General features: G+C 40.3%; 1 protein-coding gene across 2 annotated transcripts in view; it reads left to right on the top strand.

The window, feature by feature from the left end:
* The first annotated feature begins 2,511 nt into the window (after positions 1 to 2,511).
* LOC308695879 (protein NLRC3-like) overlaps positions 2,512 to 16,311 on the top strand; it is a 52,717-nt gene continuing 38,917 nt past the window's right edge. For both annotated transcript variants that reach the window (XM_081374138.1, XM_081374139.1), the window contains exons 1-7: positions 2,512 to 2,707; positions 3,541 to 3,669; positions 4,236 to 4,340; positions 6,217 to 6,321; positions 6,497 to 6,581; positions 8,212 to 8,407; positions 8,502 to 10,332. In XM_081374138.1, the coding sequence (XP_081230264.1) occupies positions 3,611 to 3,669; positions 4,236 to 4,340; positions 6,217 to 6,321; positions 6,497 to 6,581; positions 8,212 to 8,407; positions 8,502 to 10,332 (2,381 nt within the window). In that variant the 5' untranslated portion in view covers positions 2,512 to 2,707; positions 3,541 to 3,610. The remainder of the gene's footprint in view (positions 2,708 to 3,540; positions 3,670 to 4,235; positions 4,341 to 6,216; positions 6,322 to 6,496; positions 6,582 to 8,211; positions 8,408 to 8,501; positions 10,333 to 16,311) is intronic.

Raw genomic sequence — 16,311 nt, 5'->3', positions numbered from 1 at the left:
TTCATTTTTACTTCTAAAATGTTTGTTAAAGGCACAATATGTAACTTTTTTGCTTTAAAAATAGCAAAAATCACTATATCTATGTTGTATTTTTTGTTGTTGTTGTGTACTTACATTATCCCGACTGTTTCCAACAACTTTCAAACCAGGAGAATTTTTTTATTTAATTTGAAGACACGTCACATTTCTTTATTTCCGTTTTGTCGCCATCAATGGCGTCATATCCGCGTTGTCCCTGGTTTCTGCTCGTACTGCCATAGCAACCAGAGCCCTCTAATAGTAACCAAGGCGACAGACGTGAACTGTGTAGTTCGCAATGTCTATCTGCACGCTGTTGTTGTTTCGTTCAAACATTATGGACCATGGCAAGCAGACTTTGGATAAAAAAGGAGAACTAAAACGAGAATCAATATCAGCACGGTGTTTTCGAGATGCCTAAAGCTCCCATAGACAGTATATAAACGAGAGCTCCACGTCCGAGACTTCGACCGCTCCTACATGTACATGTTATTAAACAGGTGAGCACATTCACATTAAACTAATCAATGTTATATAGTTCAACAATGATAAAATGTTAGAATATGATCTGTATGTTATTCTAATGTTGATCTAGCTTACTGCTAGTCTCATACAGACAAACTAACACATAAATTTCAACACATTCAAATGCAGTTTAGTGTGCTAGTGTAATGTTAGACCAAGTGAAACAGCGCTGCGATACCTCACAAGTTTAATTTGTCTAATAAACTGACCTGTGAGTTGTAATTCTGCACGTGTAGTTCGGTAGAATGAAACGTCCATATTCCTTTTATATCCGCGGGACTCGCGTCGCGTGTGGAGCTGATAGCTGTCTCTTAGCAATCCTGAACTGCTTCATATCACAGTCATGATAAAGGCATCGATGTATTCAGTCATCCATAAACATTATTAGATTGGTCGGCTTGACGTTGACGACAAGATCCATAATTCTTAGCAAATGTTGCGTCATCAAACTACTCCTTTGTTATTGTAAGAGTTTAGCGACCCCTAGCGGCAAAAAATTACATAGTGTACGTTTAAATGAGTTTAAATGTAGGCAATATTGTATGTGTTAAAAACAGTGTAAAATGTGCTGTATTGCTGTACTCATCGACAATAAAGGCCAATGTCACGTAACGTACAGGTATACTGGTGGTTGTATGGAATAGGCTACTATTTTACAAAGGTTTAGAGGAAATAAAAAAAAGTTAATATTACTCAGAAATAAAAACTGTTAATATTCCTCATAAATATTGTTTTTTAAATGTTTAAATGTTAAATTATTTCTACTCAATTTTATTTGTTAATGTACCAGATGCAGTTATTCAGATTTACTTTTTTTTTTACTTGCATTTACTCAATTCATACAGTATATTTCATTGATTTCACAGCTTTAAAATTTACAAAAAAATTTGAGTGTAAAAATGTTTCAAATAATAGTTAAACTTTTTACAGTTTTTAAGAAAGTTTTAATTAATTTCAAAAGACACCATATTTGATGATACATTTGTATTAAATCATAAAACATAGAATCCAGAAAAATATAATAAAACATAGCCTAGAGATCTAGCCGCACCCTAGCGGCAGCAAAATTTATTTTGCAGCCAGGGCAGTCTAGCAACTCTCCATTGACTTTCCAGCTGCAAAAACCTAAATTGGGTCAGGCCAATCATGTCGTGTATAGAGTAGCCGGGGTGGGCTTAACATATGACAACAGAGTTGCAACGGTTATCTGCCACTTGAAAACAAAGAATGACAGCTGCTGCTGGCGAACATCTTTCAAATCGGCTTTGTCCGCGACTCTAGAGGACTTGGAGTTAAGTTTTTCTTTGAGAAAAGAGCATAGAACAGCACTTAAGTCATTCTTTAAAAAAAGGAAGATGTGTTCGTAGTTTCGCTTGCCAGATATGGAAAAAGTTGAATCTATCAACTAGCTCCGCTGTTGGGAAAACGCTCTGGTTGGTTGAAGCGCTGTCCTATTGCGTGCAGAGGGAATTTGAAAGACAGCCGTTTATCCCGCCCCTCGGATTCAGCCGCGTCTATGGTGCGTTGCCAGACCCAACATCTTGATGTAGGTCTGGCTTGCCAGGCTAAATAAAACATACACTTTAGGGAAAAATAAAACAATGTTGGGCCCTAAATTAAAAGGTAGCTTACTCTGTGGAGTTTAATTGTGAACAAACAAATTATGATGATATTTTTGGCCATATCGCCCAGCTCTATTTCTGAATCATGAATCATTTGTGTCCTAATACAAAACAAAATGATTGAATGTATAATAAATACAAAATTCAGGATTTCAGTCATTTACAATATCCAGCATCTTAGATAATAGTCCAGAAACAGGGAATATAACAGATGCACTGTTGAAATGTCTATTTAAGAGGTTTTAAACAGGATTTAGAGATATGTGGTATAATATCCCGCTCCAGTGCAGTAGGTGTCGGTGTGCAACTGTTCAGCTCCAAACCCTCCTGTAAAACACACGAAGAAGAGGAAAACGAAAGTAACAATATATGTTGACACCTAAACTTGTTGCTCACTGAAAACACTCGCGGCCATTTATGTGTTTAATCCACAATCCATCGAGACCAGGAAGAGATTCTGAGAACGACGCTCGCGGACTGACAACAAGCGTTACTGAGTTTAAAATACTGATAAATTCTCTTCTTAGTGGACAAGACTGCAAGTAAGTTTATTACAGTCTCCATTAAAGTCATTTGTAATTATTAGGAACTTCATAGTGTAGCCTATATTAAGCGTGATTTAAATGTGAAGTCACGGAAGGCTGTTCTTCTGATACTCCGAACAGACGAAGAATCTGCCAGAAATTACAATCTTTTTAAGTTAAAACACAAAAAGTTTTATTGATAAATTTAAGGGTTATTGAAAACGAATATGTTTCTGAAGGTTTTCTCCCATTTCCTCTTCAGTTTTAGGCTGTTGTTTTTGTGATGTGAAATCGAAAGTATTTTTGAATCAGACATTTACAGTAGACAGAGAGATGAAGCCTAACGTCAATGAACAACAATCTGCTGTTATTAAACTGAATATTTCAGTTCATAGCAATTATAATTAGTAGTTATACAGTATTTATTTTATAATTCTGGTTACTTTTACGTAATCAGTTATTTTAGGATCATTTGAAAGTAATGAAATCAACCACCATTGTGAACTTGAAGTAATGATTAAATTACAAACGATTCAACAATTAATAAAGATTGGGTAAATATGATTGTAAAATGATATTATACTATAATCGAGAATATAACAAATTGGGTTCAGTTTTCCCAGCACTGTAAATTTCTGTTCCCCAATGAATTCATATTTAGAGTTAAACTCATTAAACAATCAGAAATTATTAAGACCATTCGGATATTTTACATGGCAATATATTTGTTTGTAACTCACTTTATTTTATACATTGTTTTTGCTGTTGCTGTTGTTGATGATAACTCAGCATTCTTCATTATTGTCTTAAATAAGATGTTCTTCATCTGTGTAAATTGCTGTCATTTCCAGGTGATGCTGAAGGATTGAGTGTTTTCAGAAAGCAGTGCTGATCAGTTTTCAGTGTCAGTTTAGCTGCAGTATGTCAGAGGAAAGAGGAAAGGACTCTCTCTCTCAGAGGAGTCTCTCAGAGAAACACAGGTAAGACTGCGTCTGTTTTTATCAGTTTAAACCCCACTGGACTTTGTGTTTCCCTGTCAATAACAAAACTTTAAGCATTGTTCTATATTTGCAAATGCTTTGCACAACTTTTGAACTTCTTAAAATAACACTGACATTGTCTATAAAGCCCTGTTTGCTCTATAGAAAATATCACAGTCAAAAATTTGTTAATAACCTTCTAGACGCTGAATTAATCCAAATAAATGACTTTAGTTTTTACATCATAAAATTATTGATAGACATTAGAAAACAACTATACACTTAATTTAATTCAAGTATGCTAACATGTATTTCACACATGTATATATATATATATATATATATATATATATATATATATATATATATATATATATATATTTATTTAAAAAAGTTAAACAAATGTGAGCCAGTAAAATAAAATGATTGTTACCTATAAAGCTGTTGATTATGTGAGTGTTTGCATTTCTGTGGAGGATTAGATAAAGACACAGATGTGTTTCACACACAGTTGATCCTCCTTTACTGAAGTGTTTTCTCTCTCCCTCTGTTCTTTGTGTCATCAGTGTAAGATCAGGCTCACATGTGTCCAGCTCTGTGTCTCTGAAGAGCGATCGGTCTAAAGGTAGACCACCAAACTTCAGTGAGAAAACACCATCATCTAATAAAAGGTATTTTGTGTGTTTACATTACATTATAGGGTTGTATTATTTGTCCACAGTGGTGTATGTGATTGAACTTGACTGTGTAAGGGGATTTATGAAACTCATTCCAGTAACACAATTACACAGGCAGCCACAAGGAGGCATAAATTCATAATGGAAAATAGATCATTTTCCAGCGGCCATATCACCCTGTAGCCCAAGACTGGTTGCCCACTAAAGCTAAGCAGGGCTGTGCCTGGTCAGTACCTGGATGGGAGACTCCTGGGAAAACCAGGTTTCTGCCGGAAGAGGTGTTAGTGAGGCCAGCGGTGGGCGCTCACCCTGTGGTCTATGTGGGTCCTAACGCCCCAGTGTAGTGACGGGGACACTATACTGCCAAAAGAGCACCGTCCTTTGGATGAGACGTTAAACCGAGGTCCTGACTCTCTGTGGTCATTAAAAATCCCAGGATGCCCTTCGAAAAAGAGTAGGGGTGTAACCCCGGCATCCTGGCCAAATTTGCCCCTTGGCCTCTGTCCATCATGGCCTCCTAATCATCCCCAAACTGATTGGCTTCATCACTGTCTCCTCTCCACCAGTAGGCTGGTGTGTGGTGGGCGTTCTGGCGCAATATGGCTGCCGTCGCATCATCCAGGTGGATGCTGCACATCGGTGGTGGTTGAGGAGATTCCCCCCTTCTATGTAAAGCGCTTTGAGGTCTCAGTTAAAGGGATACTTCACCTCTGGGAAGATGAATGTGTATTTAAAATATGTCATTTAAGTAGAAGAAATGTGGAGAAATTTTTGAATTTGGAGCTTTCTAGACTGAGAAAAGCCAGAAAATGTATTTTTGGCTTATGTGGATGAAAGACAACAACTCCCAGAATGCACTTGCTTCGCTGCCTTAGGAGGCCACGCCTACCGGTTAGAGAGCACAGTTGAAAACAACAAGGCTAGCCTAAGTGATGAGTTTGCCAGGGATTTAGAGACCCAAAATGTCCGGGATTCGGCTTTTGCGTTCTACAGTCGCCATTCATCATGTTTACTGTGGCGAGCAGGACGAGGCTGACGGCCGCGGGAGAACGCATCTCTCACGGAGGAGCGGGAATTTTCTTAGCAATGTTAAAACGCACATCAACCGCATCAAACGCACTTGTTTAGCGTCTATGTAAACACTACAGTCAGATTCACCGATCGGAATTAATTCAGTTAGATTGAAACGAGAGGTGTGCATGTAAACAATGAATGGCGACCGTAGAACGCAAAAGCCGAATCCCGGACATTTTTAACAGTCTCGCCCGCCGGACAAGTCTGGGAAAAGGAAGATGGTAACCCCTACTTACTCAGCTTTCTCCTATTATTCAGCTTTCTCCACAGAACAAGAGCATGCTAGCTTAGCTTCCAAAGAAAGACGGCTGATACTGTGTACATTCTGTGAGTGAGATCCCACCCTGTATGGGCGGGTTGAAAACATGCGGAACAACGCCATCTACTGGCTGTAGTCTTTAGCCTCTGGCCAGAAAATCCTCCGATGACGCAAAATGACGATTTTTGCGTCATCGGAGGATTTTTTCCAGACAAAAAATACATAAATCTCTCCTCTCAGGGGGATATGAGGGGGGAAAGCATGGTAATTCGAAAATACTACAGGTTTTCTACTAATACAAAGCTTAATGCTAAATCCTGAAGTAACCCTTTAAAGCGCCATATAAATGTAACGAATTATTATTATTATTATCATGCAACTAAACATGTCCATCCATCCAACCATGGTCATAAATTTACAAACACACAGCTATACTGCATTTGATTACTATTTGCAACATTAAACCTTTTCAAATAAGACTAAAGTATCTCCTGTAGTAAAGTGTTTTCTCTCTCTCTCTGTTCTTTGTGTCATCAGTGTAAGATCAGGCTCACATGTGTCCAGCTCTGTTTCTCTGAAGAGTGATTGGTCAAAAGATGGAGAAGGACCAAACTTCAGAGAGAAAACACCATCTAATAAAAGGTATTTTGTGTTACTAATTTTTTGTCACACATTGACTGTGTTTAAAAGTTGTATCAGTGAATACCAATCATGAAACTTGTTTAGATCAAATATTTGTCAGAGTATTCACAGCTAATGCTTATTTCTCTTTCTGTAAAATATCAGTTAGTATTTTATTTTACTAATTTGATTACAGGCTTCAATATGAGACATTAGACTCAGACGTTCAGACTCACAGGAACCACAAGAATTTCAAAGACAATCTTCTAGGGATCTTCCAGGTAGGAAAACACATTTTTATAAATGTTTAATATTTCTAACTAACAAATATGTTATTGAACAAAGAAATTTTTAAACACATTTTAGCACAACATGGTTAGCATGTTAGTATTTTAACTGGATTTTTTTATGGACATGTATTATAATTAGTACTGTCAGTTAAACGCGATATTAACGGCGTTAACACAAACCCATTTTAACGGTGTTAATTTTTTTATTGCAAGATTAACATTCTTTTTGGCCTAGCAAACTTTGTAGTTTTTTTTCACATGCCGTTGCAATATGGAGCTAGAATTGTATTATTATATATTGTATATTGCAACTACTAGTAACGTTAGAAAAACTTACAGCACCACACCGGATCTAGCTAGACCGGAAACAAAACAACAGGCACGCCGCACACACTTGTTTGAGCTTGCGAGCCGGCCAAAGAGTAGTAGGCTAAAGGGGGTCGCACACCGGACGAGAAGCGCAGCGCTGTGTCTTTAAAAATGAAAAAAATTATTTATTTAAAATTCTAACACTTTATTCTCTATCAGTGTGCACACACCGGCGGCACCATTCGGCGTCTGTCCGCGGTGCCCAGCTTTGGCTCAGAAGCTTGTACCTCAGTAGCTTCTCAACCGCACCACAGAGCACCATTTACATACTTTTATGTTAAATTTACATTTATTTGTCTCAAATCGTCGTTAATGTATATACTGACTTCACCCTGTGCTGCAATATACATTTAGTTTTACATTCATTTACAGAAATCAGCTGCTTGGATGAAAACTTTGATGAAAAATTTTCAGGAGATATTCTCAATTCATTCAGTTAACGGACGCTCTGAGGTAAAGTGTTCAGACTGCAGACTTAGCAACGATTGTATTTAATTGTACAGTACAATCATAACATAGTACAGACATTATCTTAATTCCATGATGTCCTTAAACATAACTATATTGCTGGCCATAAACTGAGAAAGTGCGCGTCCAGTGTGCGATACCTTGAGTTGTCCTAGACGCGACGCGGCGCTGCGCTGCGCTTCTCATCCGGTGTGTGAACCCCTTAACGCTACGTTTTGAGTGGATGGTGAGCGCGAGACGCCGGAATGGATGCCAAAAAGATTCTGAATGGAAAGTTTACTTTTAAAAACTTGCCAAATGGTTCCATTGACAAGACCAAAATAATCTGTGTGTTTTGTCATTGTGAACTGAGCTATCAGCGCAGCACGTCCAGTCTGAAATACCACTGACTTGACGCGAATGCGAATTCTCTGATGCGATTATTTGCTCCGAGTGAGAATGTTAGTGTGAAATTGAACACTACAATATGCCAATGTTGTTTTCAATAAAAAAACATTTGCACAATGCAAGCTGATCCACATTTCCATGTTGATAAGAGCATTAAAATGAGAAAAAAAATGGGACAAAAAGAAATCAAGGGACATTTAGAATAGATAAAAAATGTGTGATTAATTGCGATTAACTGCGAGTTAACTCTGACATTAATGCGACTAATCGCAATTAAATATTTTAATAGTTTGACAGCACTAATTATACATATTGAATAAATAGTGTTGACCAAATGTCGATATACAGTTTGGCTTAAATTGCGTTATTCTGCCTTTTCTCTTACTTTTGTTTGAAGAATCTTGAGAGCAAAATAATCACATTTCTGAAGAATGAGCTGGAGAAGTTAAAGAAAATATTACAAAAAGACAACACACAACACTTTGTGAAGGACTTTATTGAGAACAGATCCAGTATCAAATCAGCAGCTCTTGATCTCACACTACATTACCTGAGAGAGATGAAGCAAGATGAAGCTGCTGATGCTCTAGAAGGTAAGAGACTCATGATCATCTGTCAGATTGTATCTTATAAATGTAGGAGAGAAAATGAAGACTAAAACTATCTATTGTCTGTTCCTGTGTTTAGATGAGCTGTTCTTCATTCATCAGCTGAAATGTGGCCTAAAGAAGAAGTATCAATGTGTGTTTGAAGGAATTGCGAAGCAAGGTGACTCCACACTTCTGAATAACATCTACACAGATCTCTATATCACTCAGGGTGGCAGTGAACAGGTCAATACTGAACATGAGGTGAGACAGATTGAAGTTGCTTCCAGGCGTCATGAAGCACAAGAGGTACAGGTTGATTGCACAAATTTGTTTGAAGCACCTGAACAAGACAAGGAGATCCGAACTGTACTGACAAAAGGAGTCGCTGGCATCGGGAAATCAGTCTCTGTGCAAAAGTTTGTTCTGGACTGGGCTGAAGGAAAAGAAAATCAAGATATCAGCTTCATATTTCCTCTTCCATTCAGAGAGATGAACTTAAAGGAGAAAGAAAAACTAAGTTTGATGGATCTTATAACTCAATTTTTCCCAGAGACAAAAGGACTGAACCTTACAAGAAGGAATCAGTTCAAAATCCTGTTCATCCTTGATGGACTGGACGAATGTCGCCTTCCTCTGAAGTTTGATTGTAATGAGATGTGGCATGATGTATCGTCACCAGCCTCTCTGGATGTTCTCCTAACGAACCTCATGAAGGGAAATCTGCTTCCTTCTGCTCTCATCTGGATCACCACCAGACCAGCAGCTGCCAGTAAGATTCCTCCTGACTGTATCGACCGGCTGACAGAGATACGAGGATTCAGTGACGCACAAAAGCAAGAGTACTTCAAAAAGAGATTCACTGATCAGAATCAGGCCAACACAATCCTAGATCACATTAAACAATCAAAGAGTCTCTTTATCATGTGCCACATCCCAGTCTTCTGCTGGATTTCAGCCACTGTTCTCCAGAACATTCTGGAGGAGAAAAGAAATAATGATGTGAAAAACACTCAGGCTGATGAGATCTCTAAAACACTGCAGGAATCAAACACTGAAGACACTCCCAAGACTCTGACACAAATGTACACACACTTTCTCCGCTTTCAGATCCAGCAGAGCCGCCGAAAGTATGATGGAGAATACACACCAGATGTTTCCTGGGATAAAGACGCCATCCTTTTACTGGGGAAACTGGCATTTCATCAGCTGGAAAGAAACAACCTGATCTTCTATAACACAGACCTGGAAGCCTGTGGTATTGATGTCTATAAGGCATCAGTGTACTCAGGCATGTGTACCCAGATCTTTAAGGAGGAAACAGGGATCGTTCTTGGTACCATGTACTGCTTTGTTCACTTGAGCATTCAAGAGTTTATTGCAGCCCTTTATGCACATCTGTTTCTAGACATCAACAAGACAAGTGTGTTTGATCGTGAGTCTACAGAACAGGAAAACAGAAATGAATCCTTGATTGATTTTCTCAAGACTGCAGTGGATAAGGCGCTCGAGAGTGATAATGGACACCTGGACCTTTTCCTTCGCTTCCTCCTCGGTCTGTCACTCCAGTCCAATCGACGACTCTTACGAGGTCTGTTGACACAGCAAGACGGCAATGACCAGAGCAACAAGGACATAGTTCAGTACATCAAGCAGAAATTGGAAGATAATCTTCCTGCAGAGAGATCCATCAATCTGTTCTACTGTCTGAATGAACTGAACGACCAAACTCTGGTGAAAGAGATTCAGACCCACCTTAGCAAAGGAAGTCTCTCATCTGGTGACCTTTCACCTGCCCAGTGGTCTGCTTTAGCCTTTGTGTTGTTGACATCAGAGGAAGAGCTGGAGGAGTTTGAGCTTCAGAAATTCAAGAAATCAGACGAGTGTCTCATTAGATTATTGGCAGTCATCAAAACCTCCAGAAGAGCCCTGTAAGTCTTTTAATATATTTTGTCATGTTTAGCTCTCATCTGAAAAATGCATTTATCTACATTACTCTATAGTGATTCCCCATCATAAACATGAACCTATACCTGTAAAGCTTTGTGTGTGTGTGTGTGTGTGTGTGTGTGTGTGTGTGTGTGTGTGTGTGTGTGTGTGTGTGTGTGGAGACAGTTTATCAAACCTTAAGACAAAATATAAAATAGCATGTAAAAATGTTTGCATGTTTGTTTTGTATCATATGATACACCAGAGTTGTATGACTTATATAGAATTATATATATTAGCTACTTGAAGAAGAAAAAAAAGACATATTCATATACCCAAACTGAGGGGAAAGAATGTAATTTGGTACAGATGTTATTTATATTGCCAAAAATATGATGAAATTCTGAAAGGTTATAGTATAAAACATTGCGATTTTTATAAAACAGGCTACTTAAATAAAGTACATATATATTACTACTGTCAGGATCTCACCCTGACAGTCTTGTCTGTTTTGTCACTGTTTAAAGGGGGGGTGAAATGCTATTTCATGCATACTGAGTTTTTTACACTGTTAAAGAGTTGGATTCCCATGCTAAACATGGACAAAGTTTCACAAATTAAATTGTACGTTTGAAGGAGTATTTCTGTGCCAAAAATTGTCCTTCCGGTTTGTCACAAGTTTCGGAAAGTTTTTTTCGAGTATGGGTCTTCGTGACGTCAGCTGGGGCGGAATTTCCTTATATGGGTCCTAAGGGCACTTCTTAGCGCGGGCGCGCGCGCACTCATAGACCAGAGCAAGAGAGCGAAAGCAGTACGCCATCAAAGCGCTCTGCTCGGCTTTAGGGAAGTCAATGTCTCCAAAGAAGTGTGTTTTTGGTTGCCAGGGCAAGACAACCCTGCACAGATTCCCAAAGAACCCGGCGTTAAGGGAACAGTGGATGGAGTTTGTTTTTCCTGAGCATCAACGGACTGTTTGTTCCCTGCATTTCGACGATGATTGTTTTACAAACAAAGCCCAGATCGACGGATTTGCAGATCGTCTAATGCTTAAGGATCGAGCAGTCGCAATGATAAAGGTTCGCGGTCGTGGTTGGAACCGCAGGCGGTGAGTAAAACTGCTTCAAATGTCTCTGTGTGTTGTTAGCTCGGCGCGTTAGCACAGCTTTAGCTCCGCCGACACGGCCCGCCTCCAGCTGCTCGTTTTTTTCCCGAAAGACTCGGTACAGCCTATCTTTCTTTTATAAGTATAATAAAACCAAAGACTTTTTGGAGATATGAAGGATGCAATACTACTCTATAGGTACTCAAGATTAACATGAGATTGAGTGAAAATGAGCATTTCACCCCCCCTTTAATGTTTCCTTGTTTGTCTTGTGTCTGAGCACATGGCTCTGTCTTTGTTTGTGTTTGCCATGTGCTCCTCTTGTCCTGCCTCCTTGTTTCCTGTTACCACGCCCCCTGATGTAGTCCACGTCTTGCCCTCATTTCACTAATTGTGCTCACCTGATCCTCATGTGCTCTGGTCCCTTTATATTGTGCCTCTTTCCCTCATGTCTTTGCTGGTTCGTTTTGTGTGCTTTGTGGTATAGTCTTGTTTGCCTTTGTATGGTTAAACATAGTTCCTGTTCCAGTTGAGTATTTGATCGTTTCTTGCAGTAGTGTATCCTTTTGCTTTTTCCTTCAAGTCTTGTTATAGTTAGGTTTTGTTTTTTCTCTTTTAGTTGTATTTCTTCTCTAGGTCATTTCCAGTTTCTAACTCCCTATTAGTTTGTTCTTTTTTTTATTTATTTATCTTTTGATTGCAAGTTCTTTTTTGTTTTATTCCAAGCTCTTTTCTTTTTCCTCTAGTTTTTGTTCTGTTTTACTTTTAATCCTTTATTTGCCTATTTAATTATACTCTCGTGCCTTGTCTGTTTATCTTGTCTTCTATTGTTCATTGTGAGTCTTGTGTTTGTTCCTGTCCTGCCTTGTATCCTGAGGTTTACTGGCCATTGACTCCAACTGTCTGACAGCTAGACTGTAACACCTTTCAACCTGAAGAGATCATCAAGCCTCCGGTTCCTTGTGTTCCTGTTTGTGTTCCACACCATCATTCCACCTGGTGCTGCCTCTTCCTCTGGAGTCTTCAAGCTCTTCGTCACCCCAGTTCTGGTTTCAGTGATCATACTTCTTGCCTGTCGTCGTGTCATCTGCCCTGCCCTACTGTTTGAACTGTTCCACGCCTCACTCCCCTTGTTGTGCCCTGTCTACAGTATTGTTAATAAAACTTCCCTTCACGTTCATTCTGCGTCTGGGTCCACTCTCTTGCAGAACCTGACATAAACGAACCAGCCATCACCAGACCCAGCAGAATGAGTTTCCAAATTGTTCCCCCTGCTACGTCTAAAGAGAGAAGGGCACTTCAGCAAGCAGTGATGTCACTTCGTCAGCAGGGCCGGGAGGTTCGGTCCTTCGCCCAGTTCTTCTGGACAATGGCCAAGGGCCTTGAGTACGAGGATGAGGCACTTAAGGAAGCTTTTAACCTCTGCCTTGATGACTCCCTGCCACAGTGGGAGATTGAGCAACTGAGAATTCTGGATTTCTGGAGCTTCACCAACTATCTGAAGAATCGCGAGGACTGGCAGATTCTCACACCACCAGAGTCAGCCTGCCGTTCCAGAGCCCGAGCCCGCTCCTGCCGTTCCAGCAGGATTTCTGGAGCTTCACCAACTATCTGAAGAATCGCGAGGACTGGCAGATTCTCACACCACCAGAGTCAGCCTGCCGTTCCAGAGCCCGAGCTTATGTTTCGTAACGGTAACGTTATGTTTCCCCTATCTTTACCTGTCATACTTGGTATCTGTCTGACCGTCCTGTTTTAATTCAACCAGTCACACATAGGAGATTACAGTAAAATGTATTGTTCTGTGTGTACAATCTTAAGAGGAAATATGAATTCTTTCTCTCATAAGACATATGGTCAAGGTAGGCGTGTCTTCTTCACACAAAGAAACTTTTTCCCGCTTCAGACCAGAAGATCTGATTTGCTGTTGTCCCAAAAAGAGGGCGTAAACAGATGTCTTTTAAAAGGAAGAGACCCCCACTTCTTGCTCTCTCTCATCTCCTGCTCTCGCTCTGACCTTTCTCTTCTCCACGCGCAGCGCTCCTCCTCCCAACGGAACCAGCTGGACCAGGCCTTGCCTTGGTCTCTCCCTCTGGGACGCATACCCCCTGCGTCATGTAGGAGCTGACCTGCCGTCTTTTGCAACTAAGTTCATCCCTGCCTTTCCCCTCCACAAGGGAAAGGATCTGAACTTTCTCGGTAACGTTAAATTCAAGTGAGCCTTTACGTCGTCTTGCGAAACGACACCGGAAGACGACGCTAGACGCAAACCAGCCGGACCCGTGCACACGCTTTTCCAGCATCCCTTTTCCAGCATCCCACTGAAAGAGTACAAAATCTCGCAAGTAATTTTGATCTCCCTCTATAAGCTGATTTCAGGTGTCTATCTCTTAGGTCTGTGAATTAAGTTACTCTCTTCTCTTTCTTTCTTTCTTTCTTTCTTTCTTTCTTTCTTTCTTTCTTTCTTTCTTTCTTTCTTTCTTTCTTTCTTTCTTTCTTTCTTTCTTTCTTTCTTTCTTTCTTTCTTTCTTTCATTCTGATCACGCATGTTCTCGTTTGTTTAAATGTTTGTTTGTTTTATTGTTTGCATTTTACGTACGTTTATATTTGTAGCTTATATAATCTCTAGTGTGTGCCATTTTATTAATAAACCCATTTATACTTTTAACTGTCTCTGTGTTTGAAACCCCACCTTATTAAAGTCAATGAAATAAAAGATCTAAGCCACACGCTCGATATTATAGACTACTTTGAGTAGTTTTAATTCATAAACTCAGAAAGTTTTATGTTTGTGGCCAGAAGATAAACTTTCTTGGAGTTTGTAAACAGGGATACTCCTTCTTAACTGTGATAATCTTACATTTATTCGCTGGACGAATAACTGATGACCAGACCAGTTACGGAACAAGGTAATCTCGATAATTGATAAAGTAAATGTACATGCGATTTCTAAATTATTATGACCATGAGTTATGATTATTAATATTTCCAAAATTCCCTATATCCTTGAGCTATTTCGCATTTACCCAGAGTCGTTTATGTTACAATGTAACTTTACCAGAACCACCTGTTTGTCCTGTCACGTCCGAGGAGGGCAGTCATACTAGTCATGTCATGTCCTCCGACCCTGTTCCTGTGTTGGCCACAGGGGCCATTCCAGAGTATCCTACTTTGCCTGTTTTGGTCACGGAGGCCACCCCTGAGGTTTCAGTCTGCTGTGTTAGACCCACAGGAGCCTGTCTTGTCAGTCATGTCTCCTCAGAGCCTGCTCAGGCCACAGAGTCCTGCCCAGAGAATTTCTAATCTGCCTGCCACGGCTACGGAGGCCATATCTGAGCTGCTAACCAGTCAGGTCATGCCCACAGAAGTTGATCTTGTCACTCATGTCATGTTATCTGAGACTGCCCCTGCTCCGGCCACGGAGGTCTGCCCAGAGTATTCTAATCTGCCTGCTACGGCCACGGAGGCCATATCTGAGCTGCTAACTAGTCAGGTCATGCCAACAAAGGTTGATCCTGTCAGTCATGTCGTGCTCTCAGAGACTCTTCCTGTTTTCAATTGTGTTGTTTCTCCAGAGACTGTTCCTGTTCTGGTCACGGAGGCCTTCCCTGAGTGCTCTAACCTGCCCATTAAGGCTATGGAGGCCACCTTGGAGTTGTTTGACAGCCATGCCATGCCCTCAGAGACTGTCCCTGAGTTTATCTCCAAGTCTGCCCCCGAGACCATCCCCAAGTCCAAGTCTGCCCCCGACACCAAGTCCAGTAGGAAGCCCTCACCAGTAGAGAGGATGCCTGTTTTTATCCCACCCTCTGTTTTTCATGGTCATCTCAGTTTCCTTAAGCCAGCACCTCCCTGGTCAACCTTGAACTTTTTACCTGGTCCTATTCCCACCCGCCCAGTCCCACCCTCTGTGTTTCCTGGCCATTATGGGGTTTCCAGGTTTTCAGTCCACCCGCCCTTCCTGGTGGTACTTCCTTCGACTCCATTGGCTAGTTTGGACGCCAGGAGGCGTCCATTGGGGGAGGGGTACTGTCAGGATCCCACCCTGACAGTCTTGTCTGTTTTGTCACTGTTTAATGTTTCCTTGTTTGTCTTGTGTCTGAGCTCATGGCTCTGTCTTTGTTTGTGTTTGCCATGTGCTCCTCTTGTCCTGCCTCCTTGTTTCCTGTTACCCCTGATGTATGTCTTGCCCTCGTTTCACTTATTGTGCTCACCTGATCCTCATGTGCTCTGGTCCCTTTATATTGTGCCTCTTTCCCTCATGTCTTTGCTGGTTCGTTTTGTGTGCTTTGTGGTATAGTCTTGTTTGCCTTTGTATGGTTAAACATAGTTCCTGTTCCAGTTGAGTATTTGATCGTTTCTTGCATTAGTGTATCCTTTTGCTTTTTCCTTCAAGTCTTGTTATAGTTAGGTTTTGTTTTTTCTCTTTTAGTTTTATTTCATCTCTAGGTCATTTCCCTTTTCTAACTCCCTATTAGTTTGTTCTTTTTTTTTATTTATCTTTTGATTGCAAGTTCTTTTTTGTTTTATTCCAAGCTCTTTTCTTTTTCCTCTAGTTTTTGTTCTGTTTGCTTTTAATCGTTTATTTGCCTATTTAATTATACTCTCGTGCCTTGTCTGTTTATCTTGTCTTCTATTGTTCATTGTGAGTCTTGTGTTTGTTCCTGTCCTGCCTTGTATCCTGAGGTTTACTGGCCATTGACTCCAACTGTCTGACAGCTAGACTGTAACACCTTTCAACCTGAAGAGATCATCAAGCCTCCGGTTCCTTGTGTTCCTGTTTGTGTTCCACACCATCATTCCACCTGGTGCTGCCTCTTCCTCTGGAGTCTTCAAGCTCTTCGTCACCCCAGTTCTGGTTTCAGTGATCATACTTCTT

The sequence above is a fragment of the Scardinius erythrophthalmus genome (assembly GCF_964197995.2).
Source record: "Scardinius erythrophthalmus genome assembly, chromosome: 9".
Lineage (NCBI taxonomy): Eukaryota > Metazoa > Chordata > Actinopteri > Cypriniformes > Leuciscidae > Scardinius > Scardinius erythrophthalmus.
Note: the sequence above shows the minus strand (reverse complement) of the source record. Positions and strands in the feature narration are given on the sequence as shown.